At 37.3% G+C, this 20,339-nt stretch overlaps 1 protein-coding gene across 1 annotated transcript in view; it reads right to left on the bottom strand.

Annotated features, from left to right (window-relative positions):
• Positions 1-3,978: 3,978 nt before the first annotated feature.
• NAALAD2 (N-acetylated alpha-linked acidic dipeptidase 2) overlaps positions 3,979-20,339 on the bottom strand; it is a 74,689-nt gene continuing 58,328 nt past the window's right edge. Inside the window, exons 17-19 of the mRNA XM_035009405.1 lie at positions 18,920-19,001; positions 17,699-17,791; positions 3,979-5,743 (exon numbers count right to left, since the gene is read on the bottom strand). Of these exons, the coding sequence (XP_034865296.1) occupies positions 5,554-5,743; positions 17,699-17,791; positions 18,920-19,001 (365 nt within the window). The 3' untranslated portion in view covers positions 3,979-5,553. The remainder of the gene's footprint in view (positions 5,744-17,698; positions 17,792-18,919; positions 19,002-20,339) is intronic.

Raw genomic sequence — 20,339 nt, forward strand, 5'->3', positions numbered from 1 at the left:
ATAATACGGTTGCCATTGAAGCAATAATTAGCACCTCTATCGCATAATTATTATATTTGGTAATTATTTTTGGAAGTCAGAATAATTAAGTTTTAATCTCTTAGCAAGTTGGATGAATTTAATAACACAATTTGCTGTTTTTATTCATTGTACTGGGCATTATATTTCTAGGGCATATTAACTACTACTTATAAATTTGTACCCTGAAACTACATCTGTTCTTGACCCCACAATCTCTGTACCCTGCTAACCACCATTTTATTTTCTGTTTCTACAACTTTGGCCTTTCTAAATTCCACATATAAGTGACAGCATATAGCACTTGTCTTTCTCTATCTGACTTCTATAATGTGCCTTAAGTCCATCTATGTTGTCACAAATGACAGGATATCTCCTCCTTTCTCATGAGTGAATATTTCCGTGTGTGTGTGTGTCTGTGTGTATACATAACCTCATTTTTTTATCCATTCATCTGTCAGTGGACACAGGTTCTTTCCATATCTTGGCTGTTGTAAATAGTGCTGCAGTGAACCACAGGGACACATTTATCATTTTGAATTAGTGGTTTCATTTTCTTTGGATATATACCCAGAAGTAGAATTACTAGATCATGTGATAGTTCTTTAATTTTTTTAAGGAACTTCCATACTGTTATCCATAGTAGCTGAACCAATTTATATTCCTACCAACAGTGCACAAGGGCTCCCTTTTCTCCACATCCTTGCTGCACTTGTCTTTTTGTTGATAGCCATTTGAATAGATAGAAGGTGATGTCTCCTTGTGTTTTTTTGTGTTTTTAAAGATTTTATTTGTCAGAGAGCATGCGCACAAGCAGGGGGAGCTGCAGGCAGAGGGAGAAGTAGGCTCCCCACTGAGTAGGGAGCCCGATGAGGGACTCGATCCCAGGACCCCAATCCCAGGATTGTGACCTGAGCTGAAGGCAGACTGAGCCACCCAGGCATCCCTCCTTGTGGTTTTAATTTGCATTCTCCTGCTGATTATTGAAGTTGAGCATCTTTTCATGTACCTGTTGACCATGTGGATGGACATCTTTAGAAAATGTCTGTTTAGTTCTGCCCATTTTTTGGATTCTTTCATTTTTTTGTATCCAGTTGTAGGAGTTCTTTATATGTCTTGGATATTAACATTTTATCAGATATATAATTAGCAAATATTTTCTCCCATTCTGTAGCTTGCTTTTTCTTTTTTTTTTTAAAGATTTTATTTATTTATTTGACAGAGAATGAGAGGGAGAGCACATGAGAGGGGGGAGGGTCAGAGGGAGAAGCAGACTCCCTGCCGAGCAGGGAGCCCGGGAGCCTGATGCGGGACTCGATCCAGGGACTCCAGGATCATGACCTGAGCCTAAGGCAGTCGCTTAACCAACTGAGCCACCCAGGCACCCGCTTGCTTTTTCATTTTGTTACTTCTTTTGCTGTGTGAAAAACTTTTAACTTTGATGTTCCATTTGTTGATTTTTTTGCTTTTGTTTGTGCTTTGGGGGTCATATCTCAAACATTACTATGATCATTGTTGAAGAGCTTCTTCCCCATGTTTTCTTCTAGTTTTATTGTATCAGGTCTTATGTTTATAAGTCTTTGATCCATTTTAAGTTAATTTTTGTGAGTGGTAAAAGGAGTCTAATTTCATTGCTCTGTGTTTGTTATCCATAGTAAGTTTTCCCAACCCATCTGTTGAATTGTCCTTTCCCCATTGGGTGTTCTTTGCTCCCTTGTCAAATATTAGTTGACTTACATACTCGGGTTTAGTTTTTGGCTCCCTGTTCTGTTGACCTGTATGTCTGTTTTAGTGTTGGCACCATGCTGTTTTTAATTACTGTAGCTTTGTGGTATAGTTTGAAATCAGCAAGTGGGATACCTCCAGCATTGTTCTTTTCCCTCAAGATTGCTTTGGCTATTTGGGGGTTCCATACAAATTTTAGGATTGTTTTTCTGTTTCTGTAAAGAATGCCATTGATATTTTGATGGAGATTGCATTTAATCTGTAGATGGCTTTAGGTAGTAGAGACTTGTTAATACTAACTCTTTTGATCCATGAACACAGGATGTCTTTCCATTTGTTTGTGTCTTTAATTTCTTTCAGCTAAGTCTTACAGTTTTCATTGTACAGATCCTTCACTTCCTTGATTAAATTTATTCCTAAATAGATTGTTTCTGATGCTGTGAATGGGATAATTTTCTTTTTCAGATATTTCATCATTAGGGTATAGGAATGTAACTTATTTTTGTACATTGATCACTTGTCCTGCAGCTTTACTGAAATCACTGATTAGTTCCAGCAGTTTTTTGGTTTTGTCTTTGGGATTTTGCATATACAAAATTATGTAACTGCAAATGGGACAGTTTGACTTCTTCCTTCCTGATTTGGATGTTGAGGGAACACTTTCAGTTCTTTTTTTTTTTTTTTTTTTTTTAAGATTTTATTTATTTATTTGACAGAGAGAGAGCACAAGTAGGCAGAGCGGCAGGGGGAGGGAGAAGCAGCCTCCCCGCCAAGCAGAGAGCTCGATGCGGGGCTCAATCCCAGGACCCTGTGATCATGACCTGAGCCGAAGGCAAATGCTTAACCAACTGAGCCACCCAGGCGCCCCTCAGTTCTTGTCAATTGAGTATCATGTTAGCTGTGGGTTTGTCGTACATGGCCTTTATTATGTTGGGGTATGTTACTTCTATACTCAGTCTGCCAAAAGTTTTCATCATGAAAGGATGTTGCATTCTGTCAAATGTATAGATGATCATGTCATTACATTAATGTCATGTATCACATGTATTGATTTGTGTATGTTGAACCATCCTTGCATCCCAGGGAAAAATCCATTTAGCCCCAGTGTGTAATCTTTTTTATGTGTTCTTGAATTCAGTTTGCTAATATTTTGTTGAGAATTTTTATATCTGTGTTTATCAGGGATATTGGTCTATAGTTCTTTTTTTGTGTTTTGTTTGTTTTTTAGAGAGGGAAAGCGTGCATGTGAGCAGGGGCTGGGGAAAGGTGAGGGAGAGGGAGAGAATCTTAGGCAGGCTCTATGCCCAGCGTCTGTGCGGGGCTCGATCTCACAGCCCTGAGATCATGACCTGAGCTGAAATCAAGAGTTGAATGCTTAACTGACTGAGCCACCCAGACACCTCCTTTTTGTTGTGTTATCTTGCTTTGGTGCCAGGATAATGCTGGCCTGTTAAGCACAGTTTGGAAGTATTCCCTACACCTCAAGTAAACCTCAAGTTTTTGGAAGAGTTTGAGAAAGATTGGTATTTGAGTGTTTATTAGAATTTGCCAATGAAGCCATCTGGTCCTAGATTATTTTTTGTACTGGGAGGTTTTAAATTATTGATTCAATCTCTTGCTCATTATGGGTCTATCACATTTTCTCTTTGCATTTGATTCGGTCTTGGTGGGTTGTTTCTAGAAATTTCTCCATTTCTTCTAGGTTATCTAATTTTGGGCGTAGAGTTCATAATAGTCTCTTACAGTCCTGTGTATTTTTGTAGTACCAGTTGTATGGTCTTTCTCATTTCTAATTTTAGGTCTTTTTCTAAGTCTGGCTAATAAAGTTTTGTCAGTTTTATCTTTTTGATGAACCAGCTTTTAGTTTTACAGATAGTTTTTTTCTGAAAGAGATTTTTTTTCTGCTTTGGTTTTATTTCCTTCCTTCTCCTACCTCTACACTTGTTCTTTTTATACTTCTTAGAGGTACAGTTAGGTTGCTTGAGATCTTTGTAATTTCTTAATAGATGCATTTAATACTGTTAACTTGCCTCTTGACTGCTTTGCTCTATACCATATTTGATGTGTTTCGATATAATTTATTCCCATTTTTATTTTTTGACTCATTGTTTAGAAGTGTGTTATTTAGTTTCCATGTACTGGTAGATTATCCTAGCTTCCTCTTGCTGATTTCTAATTTAAACCATTGTGGTCAGAAAAGATAGTTGGAATGATTTCAATCTTAAGTTTGCTGAGATTTGTTTTGTGCCCGGTCATAGGATCTGCCCTGGAAAACATTCATATGTGCATGAGAAAAATGTGTACTATACTGCTCTTGGATGAAATGTTCTATATATGACCTTTAAGTCATTTTGTTTTAGAATATGTTTTGGTTCAGTTCCAATATTTCCTTTTTGCTTTTCTGTCTGCATGATTTATGTTCTAATAGTATTAAAGTCCCCTATTAATGTATTGTTTATTTCTCCATTTAAATCTGTTAGAATTCTTTTAATCATGGTGCTCTGATGTTGGAGGTATATATATTTATGATCATTCTCTCTTCTTGATGTCTTTGTTTTTTTATCATTATATAATGACTTCTTTATCACTTGTTAATGTTTTTGGCTTGAAGTGTATTTTTTCTGGCATAAGTATGGCTACACCCACTTTTTTTGGTATCCACCTGCATGGAATATCCTCTTCTGTACCTATGCTTTGAGCCTGTGTATGTCTTTAGAGCTAAAATGAATTTCCTTTAGACAGAGTGGAGTGAAGGTTTTTTTTTTTTTTTTTCATCCAGTCACTCTACCCTTTGGTGAATTCAGTCCATTCATAATTACTTACTACTACCATCTTATTGTTGTTTGCCTTCTAGTTTTTATCTTCTGTGTTTCCTTTCCCTGTTTCTACTTTTGTAAAGTGGATTTCCATGGTGATTTGTGCAGTCTCCCCATTTTTTATGTTTCATTACTATATTTTTGCTTTGTGGTTACGAAGTGGCTTACATAAAACATCTCATAGGTAAAGTACTCCTAGGGGAAGGCGTTTTTAAGAAATAGTTCAAGCACATTCTGTAACATCCTTGATTACACTGTTATGCCACAAAATCACTTGTTCTGTTCTGATGATCATGTTGATTAAAGATGATGAAAACAAAATAACTTGTGAAACAATAACTTGCGAAGGTTACTGTAGTTGACCCTTGAACAATGTGAGGGTTAGGGGTGCCAACCCATCATGCAGTCAAAAATCTGCATATAACTTCACTCCCTAAAAATTTAACAGCCTTACTGATAACAGTTTGACCCATTTTTGTATATTATATGCTGTATTCTTACAATAAAACTAGAGAAAATGTTAAAATCAAGAAGAGAAAATGCATATTTATGAGAAAAAAAGCCACGTATAAGTGGATGTGTGCTGTTCAGACCCATGTTGTTCCAGGGTCAATTATATTTTTAACTGTGTAAGAAACTAACAAATTCTTTTTCAAAGTGTTTGTACTGTTTTACATTTCTACCAGCAATGTCTGAGAGTTCCAGGTTCCTTGCCATATTTTACTTAAGGGAATTTTCAGATACTTTGTGTTTCTGCCCCATGACTGGAGGTTTTTTGTTTTGTTTTAACACTTCGGTGATTAAGTTAAGAATTTTTAAAGAGCCAAAACACCTCTTTACAGATGGACAGGATGGAAGTCTAAAATCAAAACATGACATGAAAAGCAAGATTATAGAATACTCTGGCATCATAAGTTATCAAAATACAAGGAAGAATTTTATCCTCAGACTTTCAGTAACACTTTAAATGGTTAGCCACTTGGCTGAGACCTTACTATAATACTTCTGTCAGAGTCCCTGCTGCTGCTTGAATTGTAAAGGCTGCAATAGAAATGTGTTTTTTTACTTCTGTCCAGGCTGAACGAGGGTCTTCTTTATTTTCAATATCAAACATAGCATCGTAGATCCCAGGAAATGATTCTCCAGCATATTTGTTGTGGCTACTTGGAGCGAAGATGATGTGCCTAACAGAAGACAACAGATGGCAGGTTGAGCTAAAGAGTATACATAACATTACATTTTATACGCTTCTCGAATTCATTCCCTTTTGTTAGACCCCATCTTAAGAATACTGTCTCCTCCTGGCATTCACTTTTTTTAATTCCAAAATGAAGACCTATAATTGGTTTAAGATACTTAATGTAACAGTATAATTTTAAGCAAAGAAATCTGACTACGCATTCACTAAGACTTAGTCTCATAAATCCTGTTGCCAAACCCATACAAATGGAAGAAAGTGTGTTCTTGTAAGCTGTGTACATCAGTTGTCTGATTGCCAGCAGATACCCAAACAGTGGTAACAAGTATGCTTTATGGATATATTTACTGAGAGAAGTGTGTTGCCTTTTTTAGAGATTCAATAAGAATAACACTTGTTCCCAATACTCTTTAAAAAATCAATAAATAAGGTTGTATTCCCAAAATATAGATGAGGATAATGAAGTTCATTCCACAAAGATAAAGCTGTTATATATGAATTGCCTGCCGTCACATTTAATTTCTGATCTAGAAGAAAAGTTTTGCATTTGATTCCCTATTTTATAAGTACCTGGAGAAATCAAACTACTTCTCTTTCCAAAAATTGGAATTCTGCCTTCCAGAAAGGGACGTACGTATTTTATTCAACACTATTATCAGGAATTAAGCCCAAGAGTCAAATCCTGCAGCTTCTTCAGGATGTAAATCTGTCTCTGAGACAATGTGAAACTATGTAAGTATTAATGATTAAGTAGAAATGTATAATGCAAATCATTTAAATTATCCAAAGTACATCAGGATTTATTATTTTTTTAGGTTTTTTTATTTGACAGAGCAAGAGAGCAAAGCAGGGGGAAGGACAGAGGGAGAGGGAGAAGGAGAAGCAGGCTCCCTGCTGAGGGCTCCTGTCCCTGACATGGGCTCTCCCAGGACCCCTGGATCATGGCCTGAAAGGAAGGCAGATGCTTAGCCAACTGAGCCACCCAGGTGCCCCAGTACATCAGGATTTATTGCTCTTGGCTTTTAAATTTTAATATGGCCTTAAATGAATCTTCCTCATTAAAGCCAGTATATGTGCTGAACTGTTTATAAACACTGATATTCTGACCTATACATGAGTTATTACAAATAAAGTTTGTAGCTATTCATTAGTATACTTGTCCTTTACTGGAGAATTGTAAAAGCAGAGTATAGTAAAAATATAGATAGATACAAGGATTATACAAACCTGGTTTGAATCCATGAACTGGCATCTAATAGTCCTGTGGTCTTTCACCTTGGTTAAATTCTTAGGTATTTTATTCTTTTTGATGCAACTGTAAATGGAATTATTTTCTTTATTCTTCTTCTTGATAGGCCATTAGTAGATTTCTGTATATTGATTTTGTGTCTTCACCTTACACTGAATTTGTTCATTCTAACAGTTTTTTGGTGGATTCCTTAGGTTTATCTATATATAATGTCATCTGCAAATAATAATGGTTTTACTTCCTTCCAATATGGATGCCTTTTTCTTGCCTAATTGCTCTGGCTATGACTACCCATACTGTGTTGAAAAGAAACAGCAAGAATAAGCATCCTGGTCTTGTTCCTATCTTAGAGGAAAAGCTTTCAGCCTTTTACCATTAAATATGATATTATCTGTAGGTTTGTCTTATTGGCCCTTTATTATGTTGAGTTACATTTCTTCTACTGACTTTGTTGAGTTTTAATAAAAATGGATGTTGAATTTTGTCAAATGCTTTTTCTGCATCTATTAAAGACTTTTATCCTTCATTTTGTTAATGTGGTATATAACATTGATTTGTGGATATTGAGCCATCTTTGTATCCCTGAAATAAATCCCATTTTGGTACCGTGATCTTTTTAATAAGTTGCTGAATTCGGTTTCTTAAGTTTTATAGAGGATTTTTGCTTTTATGTTCATCATATTGGCTGGTAATTTTCTTTTGGCATCCTTGTTTGATTTTCCTAGCAAGGTAATGCTGGCCTTTTAAAATGAGTTTAGAAGTGTTCCCTCTTCTCTTTTTTGGAAGAATTTGAAAAGGATTGATACTGATTATTTTTTCAGTGTTTCATAGAATTCATTGGTGAAGCCATCTGGTCCTGGACTTTTGTTTGTTGGGAGGTTTACGATTACTGATTCAATTTTCTCACTAATAACTGTTCTATTCAAATTTTGTTTCCACGTTCCTTTCTTCATGATTCAGTTCTGGAAGGTTATATGTTCCTAGAAGTTTGTCTCTATCTTCTAGGTTGTCCAATTTGTAGGCATATGATTGTTGATACTAGTCTCTTATTTATTTCCATGGTATTAGTTGTAATGTCTCCTCTATTTATTTGAGCCCGTTCTCTTCTTGGTGAATCCAGTGTATGGTTTATAAATTTCATCTTTTCAAACAATCAGCTCATCTTATTGAGCTTTTCTGTTGGCTTTTTAGTTTCTATTTCCTTGATTTCCTCTTTGTAATTGCCTTCCTTCTACTAACTTTGGGCTTTATTTGTCGTTCTACTTCCTTGAGGGGTGATGTTAGGTTGCTTGAGAGTTTTACTTTTTTCTGAGATGTAGGGTATTCATTGCTGGTGACCATCAATCTTAGAACTGCTTTTATGCATCTCATAAATTTTGCCATGTTGTATTTCCATTTTCATTTTTCTCAAGGTATTTTTTTGTCTTTTGATTTCATTGACCTATTAGCTGTTTAGTAGAATGTTAGTTTCCACCTATTTGTGAATATTCCACTTTTCTTGTAATTGATTTCTAGTTTCCTACCACTGTGGTCAAAAGAAAAAAGATGCTGGATGTTTCATTCTTCTTAAATTCATTAAGACTTGTTTTTTTTGGCATAACATATGACCTCTCCTGGAGAATATTCCACGTGCACTTGCAAGAATGAGTGTTTTGCTATTGGATGGAATTTTCTGTATATATCTTTTCATTTCATATGGTCTAATACGTGATTTTTTTGTTTGGAAGCTAGCCTATTCCTCCTATTGAACTGCTGTTTCTCTGTCGGTCTCTTAATAATTTATATGTTTAGGTGCTTTTATGATGGGTACATAAATACTTAGAAATGTTATATCCTCTTGTTTGACCCTGTTATTATTGTGTAATTTCTTTCTTTGTCTCTTACTGCAGTCTTCATTTGAAGTATTTTGTCTGATACTAGCATAGCTATCCCTGCTTTCTTCGGCTTCCATTTGCATTCTATATCTTTTTCCATGCCTTCAGATTTAGTCTGTGTGGGTCTTTACATTTGAAGTGAGTCTCTTCTAGGCATGATATAGATAGGTCTTGTTTTTTTATTCATTCAGCCACTTTGTCTTTTCATTGAAGCATTTATTCCATTTACATTTAAAATAATCCGTATATACGTACATATTGATATTTTGTCAGTTGTTTTCTTGCTGTTTTGTACTTCTCCTGTTCCTTATTTTCTTGCTCTCACCATTTGTGGTTTGTTGGTACAGTATGCTTAAATTTTGTATTTCTTGTATCTAATACAGGCTTACTTCATTGTGCTTGAAAGCTACATTTTTGGTTTTGTTTTTTTAATTGAAGGTTTGTGGCAAACCTGCATCAAGCAGGTCTTTTGACACCATTTTTCCAACTACAATCCAGTTATTCTTGTGTAGTATTTCAAACTATTTTATTGGAATACATTTGGTAATACAGTGTTACTAGTTTCGGGTGTATAGTAGTAATTTGACAGTTACATACATTAAATGCTCGCCGAAGTAAGTGTAGTCACCATCTGTCACCAAAGTTATACTATTATTGACTATATTCGCTGTGGTGTACTTTTCATCCCCATGGCTTATTTATAACTGCAAATCTGTACCACTTAATCCCCTATTTTGCCCATACGCCTGCCACCTTCCTTCCCTTCTATCAACCACCAATTTTTTTCTTGGTTCATTTGTTTTGAAGTGAAATAGTATGGTATTTGTCTTTCTCTGACTTATTTCACTTAGCATAATACCCTCTAGTTGGGTGCATCCGTGTTGCAGATGGCAAGATTTCATCCTTTTTTAGGTTAATATTCCATTGTATATATACCACATCTTTATTTCATCTGTCAATGGACACTTGGTTTGCATCCCTATGTTGGCTGTTATAAATAACACCGGTAAAATAAGGACACATATATTTGTACTTAGGTAAGTATATATACATTTAATGTTTTCAGGGTTTTTTGGGTAAATAGCCAGTAATGGAATTACTGGATCATGTAGTATTTCAATTTTTAAATTTTTTTTTTTTAAGATTTTATTTATTTGGGAGAGAGAGAAAGAACACATGAGAGGGGATAGGGTCAGAGCGCGAAGCAGACTACCTGCCAAGCAGGGAGCCTGATGCGGGACTCGATCCAGGGACTCCAGGATCATGACCTGAGCCAAAGGCAGTTGCTTAACCAACTGAGCCACCCAGGCGCCCCTTTAATTTTTTTTTTTTAAAGATTTTAGTCATTTATTTGACAGACAGAGAGAGAGGGAACACAAGCAGGGGGAGTGGGAGAGGGAGAAGCAGGCTTCCCGCGGAGCGGGGAGCCCTATGCGGGGCTCGATCCTAGGACCCTGGGATCATGACCTGAGCCAAAGGCAGACGCCCAACGACTGAGCCACCCAGGCGCCCCAATTTAAATTTTTTGAGGAACCTCCATAATGTTTTCTCTAGTGGCCGCACCAATTTGCATTCCCACCAACATGGACGAGGGTACCTTTTTTCCACATCGTCCCACATTGTTGCCAGCACTTGTCTTTTTGATGCCAACTGTTCTGACAGTTGTGAGGTGATACCTCAGTTTTGATTTGCATTTCCCTAATGATTAGTGATGGGGACCACATTTTTCATGTTTCTTGGCCATGTGTACTCTTTGGAAAGATACATATTCGGGTTCTCTGCCCATTAATCGATTATTGGGAGCTTTTTGTTGAGTTGTATCAATTATGTATTTCAGATATGAACCCCTCATTGGATAGATCATTTGCAAATATCTTCTCCCATTCAGTAGGTTGCTTGTCATTTTGTTGGTTTCCTCTGCTGCACAAAAGCTTTTTAGTTTGATACTCCCAATAGTTCCTTTTTGCTTTTGTTTCCCCTGCCCAAGGAGGCCTATATGGAAAAACATTGCCAAGGCCAGTGTATTAGAGATTGCTGCCTAGGTTGTTGGGTTTTTTGTTTTTGGAGTTTTATGGTTCTAGCTCTCACATTTATTTAGGCATTTAATCCATTTTGAGTTGATTTTTGTTTGATGTACGTGGTTCATTTCATGTTCCTGTCCTATTTTCCCAGCACCGTTTATTGAAGAGACTCCATTGCACAGTCTTGCCTCCTTTTTTGTACATTATTAATCATATAAGCATGGATTTATTTCTGAGTTCTCTATTCCATTCCATTAATCTGTGTGTCAGTTTTTCTGCCTGTATCATACTGATTACTATAGCTTTGTAGTAGATCTTGAAATCTGGGATTGTATATACCCTCCAGCTCTGTTCTTTCACAAGAATTGCTTTGGCTATCTGGGATGTTTTTTGTTGTGGTACAAATTTGAGGAGTATTTATTCTGATTTTGTGGAAAATGCTGTTGATATTTTGATTGGGATTGCATTTGTTTTTATTATGTTCCGTTTTAGAAATATCTAATACTTTTCAGAGTACAGATCTTTCACCTCTTTGGTTAAATTTACACACAGGTATTTTATACTTTTTGAATCAATTGTAAAGGAGTTTGCTTAATTTCTTTTTCTGCTACTTTGCTAATAGTATATAGAAATGTAATAGATTTCTGTGCATTGGGTTTGTATTGAATTCATTGGTTCTCATTTTTTGGTGTGTTTAGGTTTTCTGTATGTATTACCGTGTCATCTGCAAATAGTGACAGTTTTATTTCTTCCTTACCAATTTGAGTGCCTTTTATTTCTTTTTCCTGTCTGCTGCAGCTAGAACTTCTAAGACTATGGTGAATAAAAGTAGCAAGAGTAGGCATTCTTGTCTTGTTCCTAATCTTAGAGGAAAAGTTTTCAGTATATCTCACCATGAGTATTAGGGTATGTGGTGGTAGGTCTTATATGGCCTTGCTCTAAACCCACTTTACTGACAATTTTTTATCATGAACAGATTGCCACAGCCACTCTACATAATCAGTCAGCAGCCATCAACGTCAAGGCAAGACCCTCAACCAGCAAAAAGATTGCAGCTAGCTGAAAGCTAGCAGCTGCAGCTAGCTGATGGTTAGCATTTTTTAGCAATAAATTAAGGTAAGTCCATTTTTTTAGAAATGCTCTGCACACTTTACAGTATATTATAAACCTATCTTTTATATATACTAGGAAATCAGGAATTTCCTTTGACTTGCTTCATTGAAGATACCTGTGACCTACCGTGCAGTATATCAGAGGTATACCTATGTGGCTTTTGGTTTGTGGTTACCGTGAGCCTTACATATAACAATCTATTGATTTAAAGCGGACTTTCATGAATATTACGTTTAACTTTGAAGGCATTCTAAAGCTCTCCCTACTTACTCTTATCCACCCCATCACCAAGTTTTGTTTTCAATGTCACATTTTACTTCCTCTTAATTTTGTGCATCCCTTATTGCAACTCTTGCCTCAACCTTCATACTATTTAATACATTACCTTTACTATAATGTTTATCAGTAAAATTTTCACTGTTTTCTTGTTACTAATTAGCACCTTTTCTTTGCAGCTTTTAAAGAACTTCCTTTATCATTTCTTATAAGACCAGTTTAGTGGTGATGAATCCCTTTAGCTTTTGTCTGGAATACTCTTTTCCCTTCAGTTCTGAATGATAATGTTGCAGAATGCCAGTCCTTTCTGGTCTGCAAAGTTTCTTCTGAAAAATCTGCTAGATATCTTATGGGGGTTCTTCTGTACATAACAAGTAGTTCTTCTCTTGCTGCTTTTAAGATTCCTTGTCCTTGACATTTTAATGATAATGTGTTTTGGTGTGGATCTCTTTTGGTTCCCTGGATCTGGATGTTTCTTTCTCCAGATTAGGGAAGTTTTTAGCCCCCTTCTCTCCCTACACTGGGAATGATGTTTTCTAGAAGTCCCTTAAGCTTTTTGGTTTTTTGTTTTCTTTTTTGTTTTTCCTTGTTCTGTTAGCGTGAACTCCAGTGCCCTGTCTTTGAGTTCAGCGATCCTCTCTTCTGCTTCATCTCGTTTGCTGTAAACCCCCCTAGTGTATTTTTCAGTTCAGTTGTTGTATCCTTCAGTTCTGTGACTTCTATTTGGTACTTTTCTCTTTTTTCAGTTTCTCACTGTGTTCATCCATTCTTCCAAATTTAGTTAGCATCTTTATGGCCATATTTTTAATTCTTTATCAGGTAGATTATCTCTGTTTCACAAACTATTTTTCTGAGGTTTTACCTACTTTCATTGGAATATATTCCTGTTAATTCATTTTTTTTTTTAAGCTATGTGTTGGTTTCTATATGCATCAGATGAAACAGCTACCTCTCCCAGTGTTGAAGTAGAGGAACCTTTTCATTTAACCTTGCTGTATCTCGTTTGTTTCTCAAATTTTGTGATTGTCCCAGCAGCCTGTTTTTACTAGCTCCTGATAGTTGAGGGTTTGGCTTCCACAGTATGCAAATATGTATCATCTTGTGGGAGCCAGGTGATAGGGAGGTGTCCCTTAGACACAGTAGTAAAAATTGGGGCTCCAGTTGATTAGATAAGTTGCTTACTGGAATATACCAGCAAGCTGTAATAAGGAAGAACACAAAGATGGTATTGCCCCACCTTACATGGTTTGAGAGCATTTCCATAGGTCTCTAGAAGAGTGCCAGATCTGAGGCCTGCCCTAGAGCAGGTTGAAGCTCCAGGGTAAGTAAATAGGCTCTTTTACAAAAAGAAGAGGATAGGTGTTTCAGTCTGCCAGGCAGAGTGAGAGCACAAAAGATAGCGCCTGCCCTCCAATGTCCCTGGTAAGGTTTACAGTTAATCCTTATGTATGTTTAAGTAGAAGCCTGCCCCTCAGGCTGCAGCTGTGATGATAAACTTATAGACCTCTTTCGCTGGAAGACTGAGCTGCTTGGGTCTGTTGCCTGTTTAAGACCTTTTTCTCCATTGGTTCCAGTCTTACGGGACCTGTGAGGAGCCAGGCAATGTACAGGTGTGCCCTGGCAGCAGCTGCAAAAATCAGGGTGCCCGGGGCACCTGGGTGGCTCAGTTGGTTAAGCGACTGCCTTCGGCTTAGGTCATGATCCTGGAGTCCCTGGATCGAGTCCCGCATCGGGCTCCCTGCTCGGCAGGGAGCCTGCTTCTCCCTCTGACCCTCCCCCCTCTCATGCTCTCTGTCTCTCATTCTCTCTCTCTCAAATAAATAAAATCTTAAAAAAAATAAATCAGGGTGCCCGACAAAGGTACAACCTCCTTTTTTGGGATATGCCATCAAACTGGGGCAGGGCCGGGGGGCGGGGGGAGTGTAAAAGACTCTTTCCATCCTAGATGTATGCCAGACCAGAAGCTTTCTCCTTAGGCTAAAGCTCCTGTACAACCAAATAGGTGTTGTTCTTAGAAAAAACTCAGCCTGCTATCTGTACAGTACCTTGGTACAGTCTCATGGCACTCAGGAATGCAAGCCCCACAAAGGGCATCCCTGGGCAGCAGCTGTAAACACTTAAGTACAAGACACAGGTAGGGGCGCCTGGGTGGCTCAGGTGGTTAAGCGACTGCCTTTGGCTCAGGTCATGATCCTGGAGTCCCAGGATCGAGTCCCGCATCAGGCTCCCTGCTCGTCGGGGAGTCTGCTTCTCCCTCTGACCCTCCCAACCCTCCCCCCTCTCATGCTCTCTCTCTATCTCATTCTCTCTCTCTCTCAAATAAATAAATAAAATCTTTAAAAAAAAAAAAAAGACACAGGTAAAAAAAGCTGCCTTCCAGGAGATACTGGTGCTCTGGAGCTCAGGAGAGGAAGAACACAAAGATGGCACCCACCAGCCTCCTCCAGGTGATGCATTAAGATTAGCAAATGAATCTTTCACATGAAGTCTGCTTTTCAGAGGGCTGCTTCTGCACTGGACCCTGTGGCAAATGAGTCCATGCAAGCCCTTTAGGAGCTGTTTGTTCACTGTAGCCCTTTGGGTCTCTTGAATGTGAGCACTGTTGGCTTCCATAGCCAGATGTTTTGGAGGCTCATCACTCAGGTGCAAGTCTTAAAAGCTGGTTGTACCCTGTTTGAGGTATGAACCCTTCACTCCTCAAGGGAGAAATTCTGGGTTTGTAAATTCCCTCCTCATTGTGGGTTGTGTCCCTAGAGATGGGTGTATGGCATGATTAGTTCTTGGTATGGCCTTTTTCTTCTTTGATATGAAGGAGTTGTTCATCTTTCAGTTGTTCAGTTCTTCAGGTCTTTCTTTTTCAGAGGAAATTGTTCCATATGTAGTTTCAGCTTTGAAGTGTGTCCATGGGAGGAGTGGAGTTCAGGATCTTCAGACATTGCCATTTTGTACTGCCCTAGCTTTAGAATATAGCCTTAATATTCAGTTAATAATTCCAAATATATTTTTAAAATATACTGCAGTCTTTTTGGCAGTTACTTACATTTAGAATGCATTTAACTCTTTGACCCTGAAATCCACATACTGATTATATAGATATTAAAACAAAAGTTCAAAAGGACACAGGCAGTATTTTTACTAAAAGTAAATGAGGGAAAAAGCAAATTGAATTAAAAAGTCAACAAAGAGTTTAAAAATTATACATGCATGCCAAACAGTGGAACACTATACACCAGATAAGAAGAGCTAAAACTGTATATACTGACATGGGAAGATCTCTTAAGATAAATTGTTATGCAAGTCAGGAAACGACAGATGTTGGCGGGGATGCGGAGAAAGGGGAACCCTCCTACACTGTTGGTGGGAATGCAAGCTGGTGCAGCCACTCTGGAAAACAGTATGGAGGTTCCTCAAAAAGTTAAAAATAGAGCTACCATATGACCCAGCAATTGCACTACTGGGTTTTTACCCCAAAGATACAAATGTAGGGATCCAAAGGGGTACGTGCACCTCAATGTTTATAGCAGCAATGTCCACAATAGCCAAACTATGGAAAGAGCCAAGATGTCCATCAACAGATGAATGGATAAAGATGTGGTATATGGATACAATGGAATATTATGCAGCCATCAGAAGGAATGAGATCTTGCCATTTGCAATGACGTGGATGGAACTGGAAGGTATTATGCTGAGTGAAATAAGTCAATGAGAGAAAGACATGTATCATATGACCTCACTGATATGAGGAATTCTTAATCTCAGGAAACAAACTGAGGGTTGCTGGAGTGGTGGGGGGTGTGAGGGATGGGGTGGCTGGGTGATAGACATTGGGGAGGGTATGTGCTATGGTGAGCTCTGTGAATTGTGTAAGACTGTTGAATCACAGACCTGTACCTCTGAAACAAATAATACATTATGTTAAAAAAGAAGATAGCAGGAAGGGGAAAATGAATGGGGAGACAAACCATGAGAGACTATGGACTCTGAGAAACAAACTGAGGGTTCTAGAGGGGAGGGGAGTGGGGGGATGGGTTAGCCTGGTGATGGGTATTAAGAGGGCACGTACTGCATGGAGCACTGGGTGTTACACACAAACAATGAATCATGGAGTGCTACATCAAAAACTAATGATGTATAGTGATTAAAATAACAAAAAAGATAAATTGTTATGAAAAAAAAGCAAGATGCAAAATATATGGTCCCATTTATGTAGCTATAGATGAATAAATATATAGATATATACACGTGTATATGAAACATTGATTTTCTTTAAATAGAATAGCAAATGACTGGGTGTGGGTTATAGAAGGGAATGCTGAAGGAGCATGGCCCCTTTTTATCCTACAAGCTTCTATAAGAGTCTGCATTCATTTTGAGAAAAAGAGGTTTTGCTTATGAATAGACTAATAAAGGCAAGAGATAACCCTCTCTTGCCTGTATTATAAATCTAATATGTAGATTTACTTTCAACTTTTTATTTGACATGTAAATACTTAACTGATGGCTATTTTACTTGTATCAATAAATAATTATATTTGTATTATTTTTAAAAATAGCAGCCATTTACTGAGGTTTAGGTAAGTATTTTGCCCAGGTTACTTAGTATGAGCCAGAGCTGGACTCTAAACGCCTGTGCTTATAATTAAACGTTAATACTAGTCACTAATACTTAAAGCTAACGTACAGAACTGTCTCTGGTACATGTCATCTGATGATAAACAGCCTCTCAAATTTTCACCAAGGAACTGCAGCTTAAGAGGTAGCTTAAAAAACTGGAGACTGTGCAAGCACACAGTCAAGATAGCGAAAGAAAACAACATAGAGGTACAGATACAAAAAGAGGATATTGCTTCAGCAGAACGTGGCAGCCATCTTCAAAAACCTAAAATGTTCTATGGAAATAGATCTAGATTTACCCTATATGATTTTGGAGAGCTGAACAGGGTCAGAGGGAGGAAATTACAGGGAAAACGATCTTTATGAAGAAAACTTCTGTTAACATAGACATTTCTTAAAATGAAATAGACTTCCTCATAAGGTAGTAAGCTTCCTATCGCTGGAAGATTCAGAGGCTAAATAGCTACTTACCTCAAATGCTATAAAAAAGATTAATGTAGAACTTTGAACTACATGAGCTCTAGGATTCCCTTTAAGAGTCTATAGCTTTTAGATTTTCTTAGAGTTTTCAACTACATTTATCATTTACATTTGCAGCAAAGCAATAAACACGAAGTTAACTTTTCTGATACTACAACTTCACTACTATACATAATCTTACCCATATTCCCCATAGCATATATACTCATCTTCGGTTCACCTGATGAGAGCAGTTTAAAACAGACTTTGGACATGCTGGTTTTGGTCACAGTGAAGTATTTAATGTCCTTTAGTGAAAGGTGTTGCTTCCTTACCTATAGAACGGCCTCCCTGGTAAACCAAGGGGATCGATGAATGCTCTCTCCAGGAGCATCAGTTGGTCATTCATGATTCTCACTGCAATGGGACTTCAAAAATAAGAGTTATAGTTACCATGGAGCTCTATTTTATTTTTTTTAATTTTATTATGTTAATCACCATACATTACATCATTAGTTTTTGTGTATTTTTAAATAATACAGGATAAAGCATGGAAAAATAAACTTCTAAAATCAACAGATTTTTAAGAAAATGCAGATTAACAGTAATGCTTTATATGTAAACTACATATAACAATGGAGGCATCTTTCTAATATTCATAATGAGAGAGACCTATTGGAAATGGTTCTTTTGTCAAGACCATAGAAAGAACAGAAAGACATTTTTAATTCTTTCTAGGAGGAGAGCCTGGCCTCCTGCAGAGGCAGATTGGGTGTACTATCAAGTTAATGCCACTGAGTAAAGGCTGAACAACAACAAATGAAGGGAAGTCGCAACAGTCTGCAAGAAGAGTTGGGGAGGGGGTAGTTGCACATCATGGGCAGGGAATCCCCTTTCATATTTGGAATCTGCCAGCTCTTTGGGGTGCTACACAGGTTCTCTGGGCTTTCCTACAACCCGAGGGAGAGAGAGAAGCCCCTCAAAATGAAGGATACATCTTGTTGCCAATATGGGTGGTGAAAAAGCTTATTCTAATTGGATCTGAACAAATAAATGTGACCTGGACTACAGTGTGGAACAATTTATGCTTGTTAGATAATGCTTTAAATACAACTTTTTCATTATATTTCAATCTAAAAGTGGCAAGCGGTTAAATGAAATGCAAAAAAAAAAACTTCTGCACTTGGTCAGGGAAGTATTGGGACTGTAGTGAAATTCATACTACAAATGCACTTAAACCATGGAATTGTGAATTACCGGCTGTCCTCCTTGGCCCTTGTCTTGGAATGAGTTTTTAGTCTACCATAGAATAATGCTTCTCAAACTTCAATGTGAATACAAACCATTCTGGAGAGTCTTGTTAAAAAGCACGGAATTCTAATTTAGTAGGTCTTGGATGGCATTTGATACTCTTTCTAACTAGGTAATGCTGATGCTGCTGGTTTACAGACCGTAGAGCATTGATGTAGAGTTGAATGCTTACAAAGTGTACACAATTCATTCTAGTAATTAAATCACTTTTCAAAATGATGGGGAGCTTTACATTTGAAACTTACTTATTAAGATCAACTTGTGTAAGTCTTCTATGAAAATCTGAAGCAGCATCTGAGAAGTTCTTCACAGCAGAAAATAAAGAATCTTTTAAAAATGCAAAAGTGGAAAGTCAGTAAGAGGAGCTTATTTCACATGTTTACTTCCCTGCCCACCCCATTCCAGGCTGATATGAGTGAATAGATACTGAAACAATGTTGAGCCTTCCTGCAGATCCATGGAAATTATCAGAAAATTTGTAACAAAGAAACAGTATATAAAATAGAAAATGATTAAATTAGTTCTTCAGGAAATAACTTCCAAGAGTCTAGGACATAATTCTTTTAACTCCTAATTTACCAGAAATGCATCATTTATGTATGTACTCCTTCAATACATATTTATTGGTACAACATCTATATGCTAGATACAGCTCTAGATGAGTTATGTTCCTGCAATTATTATAGACAAACAATATTAATCCCTCTTTGTAAAGAGTGCATTTAAGGTCTTGTTTAAAGGCCACCTGTGACAAGCTGACATATGTGGACACAAATAGGATCGGGTTTTGTCTGGTCAAGCTTTTCTAGTTTACAAAAATTCTAAGGGAAGTGAGAAGGTTCTCAGTATATTTTTTATTACAACCACCTATTAATCATTTTGCATCTTTTCTAAACCGAACATTAACAGAAATTGATTCCTTCCTTCCTTAATCCTGTGAAGCAGGGGATACATTTTACAGATAGAGCGCTTACTATTCCAGACACAGGATAAGGCCTTTTTTTTTTTTTGTCCTAAATATGCTTTAAGCTCTAATTAGTATTGCTGTTTTAAAAACCATGTACCAAATAATCTAATAATAGGTATTATCGAAGCTAAAGAAAAGTATTGAAGGAATTTTAGGTTTCCAATGAACCACAAGAGTCTAGATGGGTAAGAAATGAAATGTATCCCTGATATTTAGTAATAGGTGAATGATAACTTCGGCATAAGCAATTTCAGTAGAGTAGGAAGACAGTTCAGTGGATTGGTAGAAGGAAGTAAAGAAATGGAGACTGGGAGTGCAGATTATGATCCATCCCATCCATCATTCCTTCATTAAAACATTTTCTGAGGGTCTGTTGTTGCCTGGCAGTAAATGACGGATTTTGACTGGGAAGGGAGTAGGGCACATTAGGTAGAAGAAACGTTTATAATGAATGTTTAATGCAGATGGAGTGTTACCAGTGAGATGGCGAGTTGGACAATATGGGGGGTATTAACATACATTAGGCTAATTAACCGGTGTCAACAGAGTCCTTCCACTTTAACTCTGTGCTCTCCCTGTAGGATCCTGACTTCAGTTGATAAAAAGTAATTCAAAAGAAAAGCAGGGCATCTAGGAAAAGAAATGGATGCTGGATAGCCAAAGAACTATGAGTGTCCATCTTGCTGTGGGCTCTGCTT

The sequence above is a fragment of the Mirounga leonina genome, unplaced genomic scaffold (genome assembly GCF_011800145.1).
Source record: "Mirounga leonina isolate KUSES-001 unplaced genomic scaffold, KU_Mleo_1.0 Mir_153, whole genome shotgun sequence".
Lineage (NCBI taxonomy): Eukaryota > Metazoa > Chordata > Mammalia > Carnivora > Phocidae > Mirounga > Mirounga leonina.